At 36.9% G+C, this 19,668-nt stretch overlaps 1 protein-coding gene across 3 annotated transcripts in view; it reads left to right on the top strand.

Moving 5' to 3' along the window:
• Positions 1–19,668, top strand: part of cfap58 (cilia and flagella associated protein 58) — a 39,387-nt gene that overhangs the window by 3,250 nt on the left and 16,469 nt on the right. For all 3 annotated transcript variants that reach the window (XM_048987201.1, XM_048987202.1, XM_048987203.1), the window contains exons 5-13: positions 348–542; positions 1,174–1,311; positions 2,761–2,920; positions 3,508–3,590; positions 3,899–4,090; positions 5,221–5,382; positions 5,974–6,120; positions 11,667–11,807; positions 13,847–14,070. In XM_048987201.1, the coding sequence (XP_048843158.1) occupies positions 348–542; positions 1,174–1,311; positions 2,761–2,920; positions 3,508–3,590; positions 3,899–4,090; positions 5,221–5,382; positions 5,974–6,120; positions 11,667–11,807; positions 13,847–14,070 (1,442 nt within the window). The remainder of the gene's footprint in view (positions 1–347; positions 543–1,173; positions 1,312–2,760; positions 2,921–3,507; positions 3,591–3,898; positions 4,091–5,220; positions 5,383–5,973; positions 6,121–11,666; positions 11,808–13,846; positions 14,071–19,668) is intronic.

Genomic DNA, 19,668 nt, shown 5'->3' on the forward strand with positions numbered 1-19,668 from the left:
ACATATATATATATATATATATATACACACACACACACACACACACACACACACACACACACACACACACATATGGTAATATTTTTAATGGAATAGAAATGGCTTTACGTAAAAAAAATTGTCTTGGTTTCACTTGTCCACCATCCACCAGCCACATACCCCACGGAGGTCCAGATCTGGCCCTGTCGGCTCTGATAAAACATGGGCTCGCTGCCCGTCGCGTGAAAAATAAATGATTCATGCCGTGTTTACTAAATAGCTCATGGTGAAATTGATTGTGTTCTAGCATGCTCTTTGAATTCTGATTTGAGCGTCTCATTGTCCGCTCCTCTATCTTGTGGCTGCAGCTTCAGCAGGACATCCAAGTGTGCCAGAACGAGTGTTCCCGCGAGAGCCGCAGGAAAGAGAAGTTAGAGAAGGAAGTTGCACAGCTGCACGCTGACCTGGATGCCAGGCAGGCGGACATCAGAGCGCTGAATCTGCAGATCCATCGCAGCAAAGACGAGCAGCAGAGGCTTGAGCAACAGCTGCGAGAGCAGAAGGTGGGCTGGCTTGGATGCCATCCTAAGATCAATCCCACTGAGATTATTTTGTACTGATACTAAAATAACTGGCCACACCAGCTACTGGCCTTGCCATAGATACAGCAGTACAGTCACCAGTGTCACTCTGTATTTAGCATGCCTTGTAATGCTTTGTATTTGGACAGTTAACTGTTGAAATATGGTATTGTAGGATAGTAAAAAACAGTTCAATAGTAATTATTGGATCATTGTTCTGTTAAATGCTTGGTTAACATCCCAGATTGCACTGTAAAACTCCTAAGGACATGCAGACATGTGCATACAATCAATGAACACTCATTGACACACAGGCGCACAACTGCTTGCCCATTAAGTCTGATGTGGCTTGCAGAGGCAGAAAGTCCAGGTCCAGAAATTACAAATCCAGACCAAGGTTTTGTTTCAACCAACCAGTTGAGCACCCTGTGACTGTGACTCTTCATACTCAACTGGTTGGTTGAAGCATAATTTTGGTCTGGGTTTCTGCTTTCTGGACATGAGCTTTCCATCTCTGTTGGTTTGCTGGGAGGATCCCGATAGCTTACAGTAAACAGAGCTGTTCTGCGTGGTGTTTTCATCTGGAATTACACCCGTGCTTATGACCTTACAGATTCTCAATGAGAGAGCTGCAAAGGAACTTGAGCAACTGCACATAAGAAATGGAAAGCTCCAGCAAGAGAACGAGCAGAATGCTCTGAGTATGGAACAGCTGTCCCTGGAGAACCAGCAAAGGGCATCAGATCTGAAGGTAGCTTCCGAGTCCGTATTTGAAGAACGAGACTGAGCACTTACAGCAGAAGTTCAGAGGACACTTTCTTTCACACTTTTATTAAATCCTGGCAGGTATAAGTTGTCAAATCACAAAATGACAAAGGTCTTACTTATATAATGTAATTCTCGGGGAAAAAGGGTTGGTGTTAGAGCACCTTTAATCTTTAAAGCCATTTCGGATGAATGATGTATGCCGTGAATATTTTGTTGGCAGAGAGATTTTGAATTAAGAACATTTTTCCGATATCGTGCTTTCCTGTGGCTGAAAAACTTGCATGCAATTAATGCATATAGGATGTATCTAAAATGTAATGTTTTCAGAGCTACATACATTTTGGTTTAAAGGTGGATAACAAAGTTAATGACAAGGAAACATTAACTACAAACATCCATGAAAACAACACGTTTATTCACACCTTTATGTTAAAAAACCTTTCTCCAGTCTTTCTTTAAAGAATCACCTTTGAGATACTTTTGAAACTGATCCTGCAATTATCTGTAATTAGAATTCTCTCTGGTATCTAAGCAACCACTTCTTTAGTGCAATTTAAAGAAAATTAAGGACAGAAGTGGTATAATATATGGCGACACTTGTTGCAAAATGTTAATATATGCATCTCATGTATATTTTGAAATGCATGATTGGGCTGCTGGTAATTTTGGGAGACTAAGTGTATGCAGTTTTAAATCTATCCACAAGGGGACACTAGTGATATACATAAGTCATCAAATACACTATGTAACATAATTTGTTTCCCCTGTTTTATTTTTTGCATGCATAACTAGAGAATATATATATATATATAATTTATATTTTTAAATGTATTACACTACATGATATCTAAGCAAAGTATTCTGTATCTGTTAAAAGACCGTTATCAGTCACTTATTTAAATGTGCTACTTGAGTGGTGATATGGCAGGTAGAGCAGGTAATGCAGTCTGTTTATAAGTTATTTAAAAGGCTGGATGCTGGTGGTACAGTCATTTTTGTCACTGTGGATGTATTTTATGTAGAAAAAGCCATCATGCTCATAAATGCAAGGTACATAAATCTCCAGCGCGACTTCTCTCTTGAAGTGATAAAAGGGGAAATGCAATGTGCTACCTTTAACTTTGCTTTTGCTCCTTAGCACGCTCACTCCATATTTGCTCTTTTCATTATCATTTCAGACAACAGCTTGGTTTTTATCTAATGCAGCACTTTGAGACCTGCACAGAATCATTTTCATGTGTTGTCATATATGTAAAACACCATATACTGATCTCAGTCAGAGCTCTTTGAAGGAAAGGAAAAAATAACTCTAATCTTTTTGTTTGACTAATCTTTTGAGAATTCAAAGGTGTTTCTGTAAAGGCTTTGGACAGAATAATCTTAGACAGTTTTTTGGGTCCAGTAAAATGACTGCCTGTTTTTTTTCTACTAGATGAAAGAGGGGGAGGTAAATGAGATGCGTCAGGAGATATCCAAACTAATGAAGATGAGGGAAGCCCTCCAGAGGAGAGTGCGACAGGCGGAAGAGCAGAAACTGGACATAGAGCAACAGCGAGAGACGCTTAAAAACCAGATGACTGGGTTGGAAAAAGGCAAGGGGCTTCATGCCTTGTAAAAGCATTTCCTTCATACCTGTCTCTGCCATGTTGGAGAATCTTGTTTACATGAAATTTAATTCTGTGTCAAGGAAAAAGAAAGTCAGACACTAGTATCATTACTGACCTTATGGCCTCATTAAGAGTCCCTGAACGTACACGCAAAATAAAGGCATGCTATTATGTGACTGATTATTAATGCTAATAGCAATGCTAATGATTCAAGAAAGTGACTGGAAACCATAATGTGTTGTACTAAGTAGTGCCAAAAGCAGCATAAGCTGAGTAACTGAAACGATGTTAGGTGACATCTGGGTCTTTGACTATTCATCATGCTCCGAAGTTACAGTTTACCCGCCTTACAATATATTTGTTGCCATGTTCTTGTGGGTTTCTTTCAGAACGATCACTGGTTTATTATTAGTCTAGACATGGAAATTGGCCTCGTTCTTTGTTTTGGTATCTCAGGTTTGTTATAAGTTATATGATATATTGGCGTCTATATGAAGTAGTACAACGTTATTAGTATGGTTTCAGTGAAATACTGTAGTGTTCTGAAAATGTGGCATTATCATCATTGTTAGAAATGGAATCTGCTAAAAAACAGCTGGAAATTGACAAGAAAGCCATGGATGAGTTGGTGAGAGAAAGAGATATCCTGAACAAGGTACATAAAAATTATTTTTTTTCTGAAATATTCATTCTAATGAGATATACCTGCTAAGCAATACATAACTAATGTATCACTGTGACACATGCATATTTGACACATGAAATATGCATATCATGTTACGTGATCACATCATAGCATAAAATTCTCCCGAGGGAATAATTATATTACCAGTTAAATTACCAGCTACATTTTTGGCGTGTAGTTTCCGTTCAATGTGCAGCGCAGCTGTACTCCACTCTTGACATATGTATCTACATTAGTGATGGCTTCTCCCACTGAAAGCCCTGCTTTTTCCTGCTCAGAATATGATCAAGGCTGCTAATGCTACTGAGAAGCAGCTAAGTCTGGTGAAGGTCCACGAGCAGTCAAAGAAGAATCTCAACCAGGAGATTGTGAACTACAGGGAGGAAGCTCAGAAACAACGGAAGATCATCTACCAGCTGGAGAAAGACCGAGACCGCTACATTAATGAAGCTAGTGATCTCACGCAAAAGGCAAGGTAGAAAGGTCGTGTAAGACATGACTATACCAACTAAAGTACCTGTGTGATATCTTTTTGGCTACTGTTGCACCTGATGATATTCATTTCCCATTAAGCTATGTACTAATCAATCAAATGACAAACACCATATTTACGCCCCATGAGATTTAAGTATGAATCAGACAGCCATATTATCTATGGCCGTCAAAATGCAATACTTGTTAAGTTAGCGGGGAAAGTGTTAGATCAAGCTCCGATCTTGGCCTGGTTCAAATCTGAATCTTGGTTTTATTTCCAAAATTTGTGAAGATTATTCCTAACTTTTTGCCATTATTAAAATACAGAATGTATTTTTTGCACCAGTACAGCTACTTTTCTAATGTACCTTTACTTTGGCGGGAATATTACTTCATTTTTATTACTAGCCCTTGAACGCCAAGTTAAAACTGAATGTGTAATAGTGGCACTTTCTCTATAGAGCCCTTTTGTAAACAGCCCTTTTCTTGGTCTTTGGTAATATCTTAACTATGGAGCTTTGTTGAAATGATCAATTTTATCTGTAATGTTCATTGTTGCACTTAACATATTAGCTATGCATTCATTGTAATTGTCATTTAGCTTTAAAATGCTAATTCCCATCTTTATTAAACCTAAGAATGAATTACCTAGTTTCTAAGCATTTATCTGTTATAATGATTTATTGCTTTCGGTTTATTGAATTCTTTAGCCTGACGAATGGATGAATAAAAATAAAAAGACAGTTATAAATGTGGAAGTTATAAATGTACTTGGATATTTATATTTCACATTTTAAAATGTTTTCATAGTCAGTTTCAATAAGACAACACAGAATCTACTTTCTGATTCATATCTCATCTTCATTAAATGAACTGAATCATAGTACTATAATAATACATTTCATTTACCCAGATGGCTCTTTCTTGTTTGATGAGTGATACATCAAATGGAGTTGCATTCATTAACTAAAAGCACATCCCTATGCAGTTGATTAATAAATTAATTATATACAATCTTGTAACTGTTTTTGAACATGTGTGATGAGCCCGTATTAGATAATAATTGGCACGAATGCTAATAAAATAATCATAATAATAAACAGTTACTTCTTTTTCTACTTGGCAGGTTCTACAAAACATGGAAGACATTAAAGTAAGAGAAATGCAGATCTTTGACTACAAGAAAAAGATAGCTGAAGCTGAAACAAAGCTAAAACAGCAACAGAACCTCTATGAAGCAGTGCGGTCCGACAAGAACCTCTACAGCAAGACCCTCCTGGAAGCCCAGGTACACTTCACTCTTAACGAGTCTGTTGGTACCAGCCAGTTTGTTTTGGCACTCGTAGGTGTTAAATAATGCAACCTTTTCGCCCCTTGGATCATTAAGCTCCGGTAGATCATTTTCTGTTAGTAAACAATCTCATTAATATGGAAATTACATCTTCTGTTTGGTAAGTGCCATTTTATTGGGTTAGATTTTGATAAGAAAGGTGGAAAGCTCCACTCTAAAGATTATCTCATGGTTATATCGCTCAAAGGTTTCCTTCGGTTTTTTGCAGGATATTGTTAGTCAAAAACAAAAACATTTTAGTCGTATAAATTCACAGTTCTGTGATGGGTTGGCACCCCATCCTGGGTTGTTTCCTGCTTTGTGCCCGTAGCCTCCGGGACAGGCTCTGGACCCCCCACGACCTTGTATAGAACAAGTGGTTTCAGGAAAAGGACGGAAGGAAATTCATAGTTTTGAAGTTTTTCCTTTATTGCTCTGCATTTTTGAAAAAAAAAATGTGTATATACAAAAAACATGCTTTATATACAATTTATACTTTTACTTTTATCATTGATATTAATATTGATAATCGGATCATTTCTGATAAAGGATGAGATCATTGAAATGAAGCAGAAACTGAAGACCATGAATCATCAGATGGATCAGTTGAAAGAGGAGATCGCTGGAAAGGAATCCGCTCTTATACGAGAACACACTGAATTCCAGCGAGTGGAAAAAGAAAACGAAGCACTCAAGGTAGGCCTGCTTCATTGTCAAACGCAATGGCCTTATTTTGTCATAGGAAAAGAGGCATCGCTCTTTGCACTGAAAGTCACAGAGTCCACTAAGCTTGCAATCTCCTCAATCACAGACTATATTTGGGGCTTTGGATCTTCTAAGAATGGCATTGCACATTGCTTTTTAATGTACTTTAGTAATGAGTGTGAATTAAATGATGCTGTAACGAGTTGACCATTAAATCATGACATGCTTTGTTGTTACCCTATAGTCCTGTGTAGATTACTAAAATAATGAAAGGAAAATTAAAGTTAATTTCCGCTGAGTTCCATTGCAATCTACGAGAATCACTTTGACTGTTTATGTTCGAGCCTTGCTTTCTCAGCAACAACAAAGTACAAGATATGCTCAGCATGCAGTGATCTCTGAAAAGCGACCATTCGTCTGGCCCTGTGTGAGATTACAGGCAGCAGTGATAGACACACAGGCATGTGCAGAGAGAGATTTGGCTATTCGCACAAGAGCAAAGAAAAGTCACACTTCTAAAGGACCAGAAGTATAGGCGAATACGGCCTTTATCTACCTCATAAGCATATGCTGGCAAATTATCAAAAACTGTTACTGAGGGTACGACTTACAAAATATTTATATATACAGTAGTACACAAAATATTTATATATAACACTATATAGGTGTAAGTACATTTATAAACTATGTAGTATACAATGAATTACTGTAGTGTGTCAGTGTTGAATGTTTATTACAATATGAGATATGTGAAGGAAAAAAATCTTATTTTGGGGAGGATTGATCCATTTATCTATATCTACAGACACACTGCAAAATCATTGATTAAATTACTCTTCAGTAGATTAACAGGCAGGCTAGCTCAACCAAATCAAACAGCTTTAATGTACCAATATCAGTAATTTAAGTAAAATCTTAAATTATGCAAATTTATTTTCGTGCATTATTCTTCTGTATATTTGACTAAGATATATGTCCTGTATAATACCATTGCATTTCAATTTCATATCTGAAATTAGTTTGGGCTCAAATTCATTTAGTTAATTCAATGTGTCAATGCCACAAAACTATCATAGTCTGTGAGTTTGCGAATGATTTAGTATTCATGCATAACTTTCTTGTTGCATCCTTAATTGCAAGTTTTATTTTTTCAATTCCCAATTTTAAGCAATACTATCTACAGTCCATCTAAATTTGAAATAAAACAAAATACATTTGCAGTTAATTTGCCCTTTAATGATTAACATAGTGTAATGCATTTTATAATTGTGCAGCTTTTTGCAATTCACCCAGCTGTCAGTGTGTCAGACTACAAACTGTCATTGTTCTGTATTGTAATTTCTGGACTTATCTTTGGTTTAAGAATGTACATCACCATGCCGAGAGCATTAAAAAAATATTCTCATTCATATTGTGGCCAGCAGCCAGCAAATCAATAAAGCAAGTCCAAGAGATCTGGGCCTGGTAAACCATTTGGTGGGATCTGAACAGATGGATTTTGAGGAATCAGACAGTGCAGCCCTGATCTTCACGGATAGCTGGTTCAACCACTGAGGGGAAAGGAAAGGGGGGAGAGGAAAGGAGAAGTTAGGGCAAGATTAGCTAGCTGTAACTTATATATAATCTTTAAACATAATGCAGAAGAGTTACAATTATAGTTCTCAAGAAAAGAAAAAATTAATGACACAACTGGAGTAAAAACTTGCTGTAAATTAGGTTAATGAGGAAACTTGCAAGACAGAGTGTTTAGAACTATTGTGACACATTTTGGTATTTAAGGGCATCGTAATTAAATGAGTGGGATGTTTTAAACCAAGCAAGGAGGGAGCCTAGGGATCAGCTCTGTATACTGGATGATGGAAGTAATTCTAGACGTTGTATTGATTTATTGTTTTAAAAATTACCTTTGATACAGCATGATCACATGATTCAAATGTGACAAAATCATAAATGCATTTTTCTGTCCATCCATCCATCCATCCATCCATCCATCCATCCATCCATCCATCCATCCATCCATCCATCCATCCATTTCCCATTCTGTTTATATAACTGAGGTTTATATTTCTCAAATAACAATAAAACATATATTTAGTACCTGAAGATCCATCCATACATCCATCCATCCATCCATCTCCCCCTTCCTATACCCACTTGTCCTATGCACAGTTGGGGGGCCCAGAAGCTACAGGCACAAGGCAGGGAATAACTCAGGATGGAGCCCCAAACCATCTTTCTCAATCCATGAAACATGTATTATTTACGTTGCACAAAATAAAGTTTTATGTAAAGTAGCATGTAATTAAGAGTATGTTATTTATGGTAGCAAGAAAAACAAACACATTTCACTGAGAAAAGCCCATATGTTGTGTGCAGGTTCAGTACCTGGTGAAGGCTACATGTGGCATAGTAAATGTAATTGATGTGTAGTATGTTTAACTCTATGTATTGTAAATTCTGTATAGTTAGTTCTGAGATTGGTCATCTCTGATTCAATGCACACCAAACTACAGTTTGTGGTAATAAGAGGATATTTTGTTTATATTTAGGGTATATATTTTGCACATGAAATATTTCTAGATTTTCGTTGTTTTCATTGGATATTTGGATGCCAGTTCTATTCTTTTTTTTTTCTCTTACTCACGTTAAGCTCAGCTGAGCTTAGACAAATTCTGCCCTTCCTTTGCTCCTGATCCTGATGTGTCCCACTTTTTTCCTCGTCTCAAAATTTCCAGTGTACTTTTAGTGCTAAATCAAAAGTTTTGTCCTGTGAGATATCTTTATTGTATATATCGTTATATGATATCTAAAAGATTACTTTTAATTTATGTAACAGATATGTCAGTTTTCACAGTCACTGATTTAAGCGTACTAAATCTTCTGCTTTGTGAAGTTTGTTAAACTAGACAGGACTTTAAATTTGACTCCTTTTAAAATTAGTATGCCATCTAGGGTCTGTATACTTCCGTAGTATTTACAGGGTGTCAGTATATTACATTTATGACAGCACGTCAATAATGCCGTCAGTTAATGGTGACAAGTATAGATTTATTGACTCATCTGACAAAAAGCTGTCCTATCATCTTTTATGATTCTTTTTGGTCTAATTTTAGTCTATATTCTGTCCAAATGCTTTAGTATCTTACAAAAACTTTCAGATGGCAGCTTCAAACATTTCATATCAGGCTGTTCTTGATTAATCCGAGTCATTGCCACACAAGTCCATAGCATATTGACTGTTACCCATTTCAAGAAAGGAAAATTAAGCGTAATCACTGAGAAATATTTATTTACAAATTTGGATTTATTTTTACATATTCTCTTGTTGGTAATATGGTGACTCAGTGGGTAGCATTGTTGCTTCACAGCTTCAGGGTTGGGGGACTGAGATCCCACCCCCCCCCCCCCATATGTGTGTGTGTGTGTGTGTGTGTGTGTATGTGTGTAGGCATTTTCTGTAAATCAAAATAACACTAAAAGCATTGGTCTATAATTTCCATTTATTCTCTTATAATTGCACCCCTTTGCTGTAATTTAATTTAATCAGAACAAATTGTTGAGAATATATGTGGTAATCACATCAAGCATTTATGTTTAGGAAAAACACTCATTGTCAGACTCAAACAAGAATCCAGCTTCTAGATGTATACAACAAATCAACCTTGTGGTTGGCATCTTCGTCCAGTTAACACTACAATCTTTTGTTAAGGTGTTTTTTTTTACACATTTTGATTTTCTTGTAATTTCAGTTAGTCATTTTAATCCATAAATTACTCATAAATTGCAATTGCTGATTTTTGCAAACCTTATTTTTTTTTATTATTGTTTGTATTATGTAAATTTCTTCATTAGGAACATTTAGCTAGTACCAGGCAGGACCCACTTTCGCCCTCAGCACCACTTCAAACTCAAATGTCTTCAGATAAACCTTTTAAAAATCACATTTCAGACCTTGTGCTCTTCATTTTATCTTAACTATAGACGTGCTAGTGCATGAAAATCCCAGGAGGATTGCTAGTGCTAAGATTCTGGATATACCAGACATCTTAGCCATGCAAATGCTTAGTGGAACAGTAAGCGTACTGCTTGACCTCTTGGCTATTTGCCCAAGCAAGCAGATGTATCTAATAAGCGGGTCACTGAGTATATTTGTTGCAATAAATATGTTTCATTTATTCCTCTTATTTAAGCAGTTCTATCAAAATGATGTTCTTGCACAACTATCCATCTTAGACACTTGAGTTCTCCCCAGAACTCAGTTCATGCTGTAATTCCGTCAATTAGGAGCAGTTCCATGTCATTGTGTAGCATAATGAGTTCAGTTCCCCAAAATGAGAAACCTGTAGAATGCAACCCAATGTAATGCAGTTTTCACTTCGTATAGTGAGTAGAGGTTGGATTTGTTTGGTTGGATTTGTTTGGTTGGATTTGTTCAGTTGGATTAGTTCAGATGGATTTGTTGCCTCTTTAAAGGCTTATAGAAACATTGCACTCTAATCCCCTTGCTGTTCAGATCATCCTTCTGCCCTCACCCCCAGCTATCCTTTTCATGCTTTATAAAGAAACAAATAGGTACCTTTCCAGGAATTCATTAACATTTTAATGAATGGTATATGGTCATAAAAAAACATGGCTGAAGATAATAAGAGTTGAATCTGACTGGTTCCTTTGAACTCTCACAAAAGTGGCTCAGCTGATTATTGCACAGTAACACGTCGCTATTGATTCTCAGGATATCCAATTACATGCTTCATCTACTGTCTCAAAATGTTTATTGGGCTCATAAAATATAAATAAATAACTGACTCGAAATAAGAGTGACACTGTAACCATATTTCCTTACAATTTAGATTCAAAGGTTACGGCAGAGAGTCTTTCTAGGTCACTAGCATTTACAGCAAGTGCTGAGTCAATGTTTAAGGTAGAATATGATACACATCTGTGTTCTTTCATTTATCTCTGGCATTTCGTGCATGCTGGCTGTTCATCAGACTCAAGTACGCTCTGATTGTAGGCAAACATATCTTAGAGTAGGGATACATTTATGTTGAATTGATATAAAGAGTACATTTTAGAGGTAAGCTTACTTTGGACAGACAATGGTTCCATCACTAAACTGCATATTTGCTTTTCCATGTATTATCAGAACAATGTCATTTATTGAAGAAAGAAGGGTAGTTTACAAGTAACTATTGCATTCAACAGTTCATTTTGCAAAAAATGACAACATACAATCACATAATCGCAGTGCTTGAACATTTCAGGGCATTCTGGGAGTGAGGCCAACTCCGTGTACCTGACCTGGATATAGATGAAGATATTTAGCCTTTTGAATCTTTTCTGCGTGACATTTTTCCACCAGTCTTTTAGGAAGAAAGATGTTGAAAATAAGGTGACGAATCATAGAATTATTTTCCCTACAGCTGCATTCAGTGATATTTATGTCAATATCTTTTGATGCAAAATACAAAATGTCTGTGAGGGCTGTATGTTGTATATACATACACATTAGGATAAACTGTATTTTCCTACTACAGGCAGAAGTTACAAAGATGAAACAGCTGGCCCAGGAGTCAAAGCAGTTCATTGACAACCAGGAGGCAGAGGAGAGAAAGCTGCTGAAGATCATAGCCGATGCTGACGCTAAAAGGGTCCGACAGAAGAAGGAATTGGATCAGGTAGAAGAATGGGTTTCTACTTCATTGAGCTAACTCACTGTGCGCAACATGATAAAAGGGCAGAGTCTGGTCCAGCCCTTAGCTCATTAAACTCAAACATGTCTCTTGCTTGAGGTAGCAGCTCCTAACCTCTTGAAAGTAACCAGGTTTTTAGGATTTAGTCCTACGCTTAGTTATAAATTTTTAAGAGAACATTCCTAATTCTCAACAGGTATGTATAAAACGAACACAAGAGTATTTTGCAAGGCAAGATAAATGCAGATTTCAGCAGTGAATATTGCCACTCATTATGATATTCTGATGCCAGTACTCAAAGTTACCTGGAAGTAAACTTTAATTTCATTCAGAAAATCTTGATAATATCGATACATATACAAAATAAACATACAAGAAATTAATTTTATGCCGATATATGTGTATGCATATGTAGCTATAATTATGTATTTATTAATATAGTGTTATTGTTTTTTTTATTCCCTTAATTAGATTTGAAGAGGCTCCATAATTTTTTTGTAATTCATAAGAAACTGTGTGCAGTTGCATAGTATTTACCTGTAGAAATACCATTCAGATATTTCACACGTCGTGAAGTGACTGTTCGGTTGGGTTTGTCGGATTGGATCTGTTGTCTCATTAAAAGCTTAGAGAAATGTTGCCCTTTAATCCCTTCGCTGCTTGGAACATCATCCTGCCCTCACCCCAAGCTATCCTTTTCATCCCTTATATGGAAACAAATAGGTACCTTTCCAGGAATTCATTAACATTTTAATGGTATACAGTCATAGAAAGCATGGCCAAGAATAATAATAGCAGCATTGTTCAATATTGTTATCAGCATTTGTTTTGCCAAATACAACTGAGTCCAATTTAATCAAGTTCACACGCATCCCACATTGACAGCTAAGAATGTTCTGGTTGTCAAACTTATAATACAAATATATAGCATTTTGATATTATTTTCGTAATAATGGTAGCAATTTAGTAATCCTATAATGCTATTTTCATTTCAATTGTATTAGAATAAAGTTATTTCAATTTAAAGTCATAAAACGTTACATGTGATTGATGAAGAAATGTGACACGGCTTAAGCAGAAAATATGACTATATTATTCATCATAATCATACACAAAACTCCTTTATTGAAAGAATTGTTATTGATATAGCTATTTGAATCATTGTTATTGATGTTAAATGTTACATTCCAACAGAAACATTTTTCACATAATAATTATATTTTGATAAAAATGAATCCAAAGCAAACGGTTTTGAAAAACAAAAAAATGAAGTGGCTGATTTTTTTGATGAATAAATAATGAAAGATGAAAAACTGTATGAGTGTTATGACACATACACAAGCTGCCATTTATCTAGCATTAGGACTTTGAGGACTCGATGAAGGTTAGATATGTCTCAGTATGTAAAACAATACAACTATGGAAGAGTAACTTTTTCACCACGGTGTATTTACATCTCTCTGTACATGGCTAATAAAAAAATATATATATTGCACATCTTTATGCGCAAATATGCAGCTTACAGTAAAGTAACTGAAATTATTAACTATATCATGGAAGCACAATTAACAACTTGATGAATTTCCCTTGTCTGCAACTTAAGTATTTACTTAATTAGAACACTTTATAAACAGGGAGAGCACTAGTCCCACAGTCCCTGAGTTTTTGTTGCACCAGATAAAGTTATTTTTTTTCATTCTAAGTGTTCTTGATTTGATTGTCTGCCCTGGCATTTTCACTCTCTTAACCTTTCTGTGTCACATGTATCAGTTTGCCTACTCAATCGAAGCAATCCTACATGAACCCATGTGTTCTGTTATACCGCATAGATACAGTATTCTGTTCTGTAATGAACGTACCACTATCATAATAGCATAGATTGCATAGGAGATGGGATGACGAAAAAATGTAAGTGTACTGCATTTCTCAGCACACAAATACATGTTTCCCCTTGAAAAAAAGCTGAACATGCATGTGGCATTGAATGTGTTACTGAGACTTTTTGTCGTTGTGCTGTTATTTAGGTAATCAGCGAGCGTGATGTTCTGGGAACACAGTTGGTGCGTCGCAATGACGAACTGGCGCTTTTGTATGAGAAGATTAAGATTCAACAGTCCATGCTGAACAAGGGGGAGAACCAGTACAATCAAAGGATTGAAGACATCAGACTATTAAAGATGGAGATTAAGAAACTGAGACGAGAGAAAGGCATCTTAGCCAAAACTGTGGCCAATGTCGATGATCTCAGGTATTGACTTTTCTTGGATTTACTGTACAAACAGGCTTTAATCTATTGACAATGTATCTGTCATACCCTTTGTACATTGAGTGGCCAGTCTCTTCAGTAAAGTTGCTTGTTTATGTAAACAGCATGCTTCTCCATACAGTGAATGTTAGGGCTGCAAATAAATGCACACACCAGACAGGCAGAGTCAGGAGGTTCCCTTGCTGTTCAGCTAAGCATTCGAATGGATAAGACAGTAGACCTGAAAGACTTTGAATGTGCTGGTGCCCTATGTCTCAGAAACAGCCACCCTCGTGGGATTTTCGCACATTATAGTGTCTAGAGTTTAGAGAGATGGTGCGATGAACGTAAAAAAACATCCAGTCAATGGCAGTTCTGCAGCCAAAAACACCTTCTTAATAACAGGGGTCAGAGGAAAATGGGCAGACTCATTAACGCTAACGAGATAGCCACAAGTGCAGAAATAAAATCTCTGTACAAAAGTGGTGAGCAGAAAGGCTTCTCTGAAAATAGGACTCCTCTACCACTGATGCGAATGTGTGTCCTATGTGGTACGTCCTAGCACTACCTAATAAAGTGGTCAATGAGTGGCTTTGCCCAAAAGACAATGCAAATGACCGCTTAGTAAAGGTTAATGTAATAGTGATTTGTAATTCAGATTTTATTTTACTCTCACATCAACTAATTGAATAGTTCATTAAAGTATAACCCTGCAACAATCTCCATCCATACACCCCGAGTTCTTATGTTGTGCTGAGAAATTTAGTCAAGGTTAGAGCCTCAAGGCAGATTTGGAACTTGACCTTTCGGAAGTAATTCCTGTTTCGTAATCATCATGCTGTGAGCTGCTTGTATTTTTAATTTGCTGTTTTGTTAATTGTGAGGTTGGTAAATAGCCCGGTGTAACTATGTAGTGCAGTGGCTTAGCAGGATGCTAGGTTATCTACAAACAGTGCATTCAGAAAATATTTCCACCCCTTCACTTTTTTCACGGTTCGTTATGTTATGCAAAAAAATTCTAAAATCCTGTTTTTTGCTCTGTCATTATGAAGTACTGAGTAATGAGGGAAGGGGGATGAATTTAAAGGATTTTAGAATTAGGATGCAACATAAAATTTGGAAGAAGTGAAGGGGGTCTAAATATATTCTGAATGCACTGTATGATTAGGATATATAGGCATTTTTATTTTTAAATAGACAATTTCGGACAGTAAATGACTAATCGTTTCCAAAAAAAGGTCAATTATGGCTATTGTGGTCAATGTTATAGCATTTATTTCTACTCAGTAAGATGAAATCATCCATCATCCAACTGCTTATCAAGTAAAGGGTCACAGGGTTAGCCTAAGCCCGATCCCAGGCAGCAGAGGGCTCCAAGCCAGGGTAGGCTATAGTTAGGATGGCAGTTCATGAAAACCATCTTATGCTGATGCAAAATTTTTACTGTCCACTTCAGGTTTCAGTTACTCCCAAGTGACTCTTTTTTCATGTATTTGTCTTGGTCATTCACCAATGCCACAGCTGTAGGGGTTTTGTTCGCTAGCTAAACAGCAATCTGTTGTGGTTGGCAATGCAGTAAACAATGGAATCATCCGTCTCGCTCATTAAGATACATGGAAAACTAGCATAGGGATTAAAACTAATGTGAGATCATAACCTGCTATAAATCTTCGTTCAATCCCCAAAAAGTGACAGAAGAAAACATTAACTGCGAAACAACGAAGGCTTTTTGGTGGCCCACAGGGAGCATTATTAGGAAGCCGTTACATTGCGGGTGGGCTGAGTCTAACCTTTGCAGTTTTGGAGAAATAGACGGTTTTGGAGATTTGAGCATTGATGTGTCAGCAAGAGGATTTCTTAATCTCAAAATAGTGTTAACATAAGAAAGCCAGTTAGATTTTTTCACAGATAAAAGCCACACAACATCTATGGTTCATTCAATGGCCATAACCACTTATCCAGGGTAGGAAGCCGGGAGCCTTTTCCTGGAAGCACAGGACACATCCTGAATGGGATGGCAGTCCATGGCAGGAAAAACACACTATGGGCAATTTAGAGACACCAGTACACCTAAACCACGTCATTGGACTGTGGGCGGAAACTAGTAAACACATGAGGCAAGAGAAAACATTACCACCCACTGCTCTGCCAGCTGAAGCACAAGAACAAATGAATAAACACAACATGAATACTAGCGAGTATCTGATTTGTGTCACTGCTACCTTAAAATGTGAACTAATCTGCCCTGTGAAATGTGCAGTCATGACATGCTAATAAATTGCTTGCATTGTCAGATGAGCTCCTGCATGATACACATTTTGTTGCTTAATTTTGTTCTCTCAGCTCTAACTACACTCTAAAGAGACCTCTCACTCCATCCAAACTGTGCATTTTACAGAATCCTTCACCGCAATATACATACAGCATGTCAGTTATAGGAACAATGGCACTGAACTGACGATAGAAATGTTACTTTATGGCGATAATAGTTCTAATATGCATTTTGATACATTATTATTGTCTGCCCATTGTTGTCTGTTCAAATACACATTAAATTAAGCATATTGGAAAACGATTTTTAAACACAATACACATTGTCAAGTAAGCCCATTGTAACTCAGTTCTTTGCTTTCCACAATGGCTGTTAAATATCACAATTACTTATTTTTGTGTGACATTTATTCTGTGATACAGTCTCAATTCTATCAAATTAAGTGCAATAATGTTATCCAGGGTGTACAATATAAGAGGATTTTTGTAAAAGGTATGAATGATATGAATATGGAAAAAGCAGGATGATTCTGGCTTGACAAATTTAATGAACAGGCCTTTCCGTGTCAGAGTACTTGAAAGTCATCCATGAAAGGCAGATTGCCTTTGCAAATTGTACCATTGATCATGTGTAACATATATGTTACATGTGATATGACTCATATAAACAATATTACCAATGAACTGGATCGCATTCATTGGAAATTCTTTCCAAACCATACATTCCTAATTGCACCTACTTTTTCCTGCTTGTTATCTTCTGAATGAAGTCACTTCTGTTTAAATGCAGTAATATGTTTTGAATTTATTCTTCAGATACTCCGATATTTGGATACGTGAAGCTTCCATAATTTGCCATATGCTATTCAGAGTTACTGGCTCATTAGGTACCAACACAGTTACGTTTTCCCTGAATAGCAAGGCTGAAATGATTCGTACATCCAGATGGATTCTTGCTAGTCATTCTGTTTATGTATTACCATGGTCAGAATTCATTTCCTAATTACCATATTATTTAACTTCCTTCTGATGTGCATGACTTTATCATCCCACCATGTGGTATCTCATACTTCCTCCCACATGTAGCTTTGTATTACAACCATTATTTGACTGGTTTACATTTGCAGCAGTTTTGGGGAAAATCATTTTAGTGTCTTGGTAACAGCCTACAAGTCATTTCTCCGCCCCCAATTTAATTTGATTATTTATGCATTTGTTTATGTATTAAGTTTGCATGAGTAATGTAGTTCATGACTTTTCAGCATATATAAACACATTAATTTGGTTTTCCAAGGAGGGGTGACTTTGAGAGTGTATACAACGCATGTCCCCATCAATGAAAAAGGATGTACACCGAAAAAGACTGATTCCTACACTCTCAAAGGTGTTGATTAAACTTTAAGGCATGGATATCAGTCCTGCCGTCATGTATTAATCAATGCTTTCCTGCACTTTCCTCGCTGTCACATTTCCATGAATGCATGCAGTAGAACAGATCAGATCAAGAGGAGCAGACAAACAGAAGAAAATGAGAAACACAAAAAAAGAATTGTCTTACTTCTGGGCTTTGTTTTTTCACTTTGGATATTAGAATGTATTATTAATAGACTAACAGTCCTAAATGTAATTGATTTATAGACAGACACACACACACTTATAATTAAAAATAAAGTGAACAAATTTCAATAATTGTATTTCCCCTCATATTATCCATAACATAAAATTAGTAAAGTAGGTAAACAGTGCTTGGGTAGCTGTGGAGCTTAGTTGCTATGGTGACTAACGGTCAACTTCAGCCCGAGAAGTGTCTTAATTAATGAAATTCAGCTGATTTCCCTGATAGGGTTATGTAGGGCTCGCTGGTGGAATTCACAACAGAGTACTGTGTAGTGTTAAGTAATTGCTTCATGTCACAGATGAACAGTGTACATCTTCCGTGTGCTTGTTTGTGGTATTCTTTAGCATTAACTTTTTGAACTATATTTCAGTCTCTTACTCTTTCTTTTTTCAGTATTCTTAAAAAGGATAGTGTCTGTCTTTTATCTTTTTTGTTTCTTTTATGTATCTAAATAAGTAGTAATAATGATATAGTATCCACAGTAAGCGGGCTTCTCTGTACTGGCTCGTACATTGTTGAAGCCACCATGTGGCATCCTACAGCCTCATGTAAATGCACTGCGAGGCCTCTGACCGATTCCTCGGTTTTCGTGGCTAAAGTTATTATTTTTTGATGGAAGATGTGCACAGCAGCCCCTTTGCTTTGAATATTATTTTTCTAGTCACACAGTTGACATTTTTACTGTAGTCTTCCACTGCACTTGCTGCAAGACTGAATACAATGGCTTATACTATTAAGAAAATTATTGTTTAATTTTTTTTTTTATACATAGCGCTGTAATATTAGTTATTAGTTCACTGGTCAACATATCATGTATCCATCCATCCATCCATTTTCCAAACCGCTTATCCTACTGGGTCGCGGGGGGTCCGGAGCCTATCCCGGAAGCAATGGGCATGAGGCAGGGAACAACCCAGGATGGGGGACCAGCCCATCGCAGGGCACACTCACAGACCAATCACTCACACATGCACACCTATGGGCAATTTAGCAACTCCAATTAGCCAAAGACCTCCACTAATTGAAATTTTAATTTAACTGATATTGTAGCCTATTCTAAAGTGACATATACAGATGCTCCTCTACTTACGAATGAGATACATTCCAGACGGCCGTCCGTAACTTGAAATGTTTGCAAGTCGTTATTCAGGATCATTTTAAGGGTATACAGTAGGTAAGTACAAAGAACCAGGATGCTGGGAGTACGCATGCTACTCTGCTGCGCGGCGGGAGTGGGGGCCAGAAGTCGTACTAGGTGGAAATGGCACGCATAAAAAAATTATTCATGTTGCAGACAGGAAACGGGGGCCCAAGGAACACGATTTGGACTCACAGTCCTCTTCGTTCATACAGTATGTCTGAAAGTTCGTAAGTTGAAATTTTGTAAGCAGTGGAGCATCTGTATATTATGTTTGACACACTTTTAAAATAAGTGTAGATTATACATAAAGATACATAAATGCATCAATATATATGCATTAGACCCATCTACTCAGTTGTTAAGCTCCGTTGAATTTCTAACTTGTTGTACATTGTGAGACATTTTCAGATAAATGAGTTTGTGTGCTTCGGGCTAGTTCTGAAAGGCATTCTACTGTGTGCTTTTCTCTGTGCTGCCAAGTCACGTGTATGAACAGGACAGCAGATGGAGCTTTCAAGTTGTTAATTTTAAAACCGAATCACAAAATATCAGGTCAAAGGCAACTTCAAGA

This window comes from Brienomyrus brachyistius, chromosome 20, assembly GCF_023856365.1.
Source record: "Brienomyrus brachyistius isolate T26 chromosome 20, BBRACH_0.4, whole genome shotgun sequence".
In the NCBI taxonomy this organism is placed as follows: domain Eukaryota; kingdom Metazoa; phylum Chordata; class Actinopteri; order Osteoglossiformes; family Mormyridae; genus Brienomyrus; species Brienomyrus brachyistius.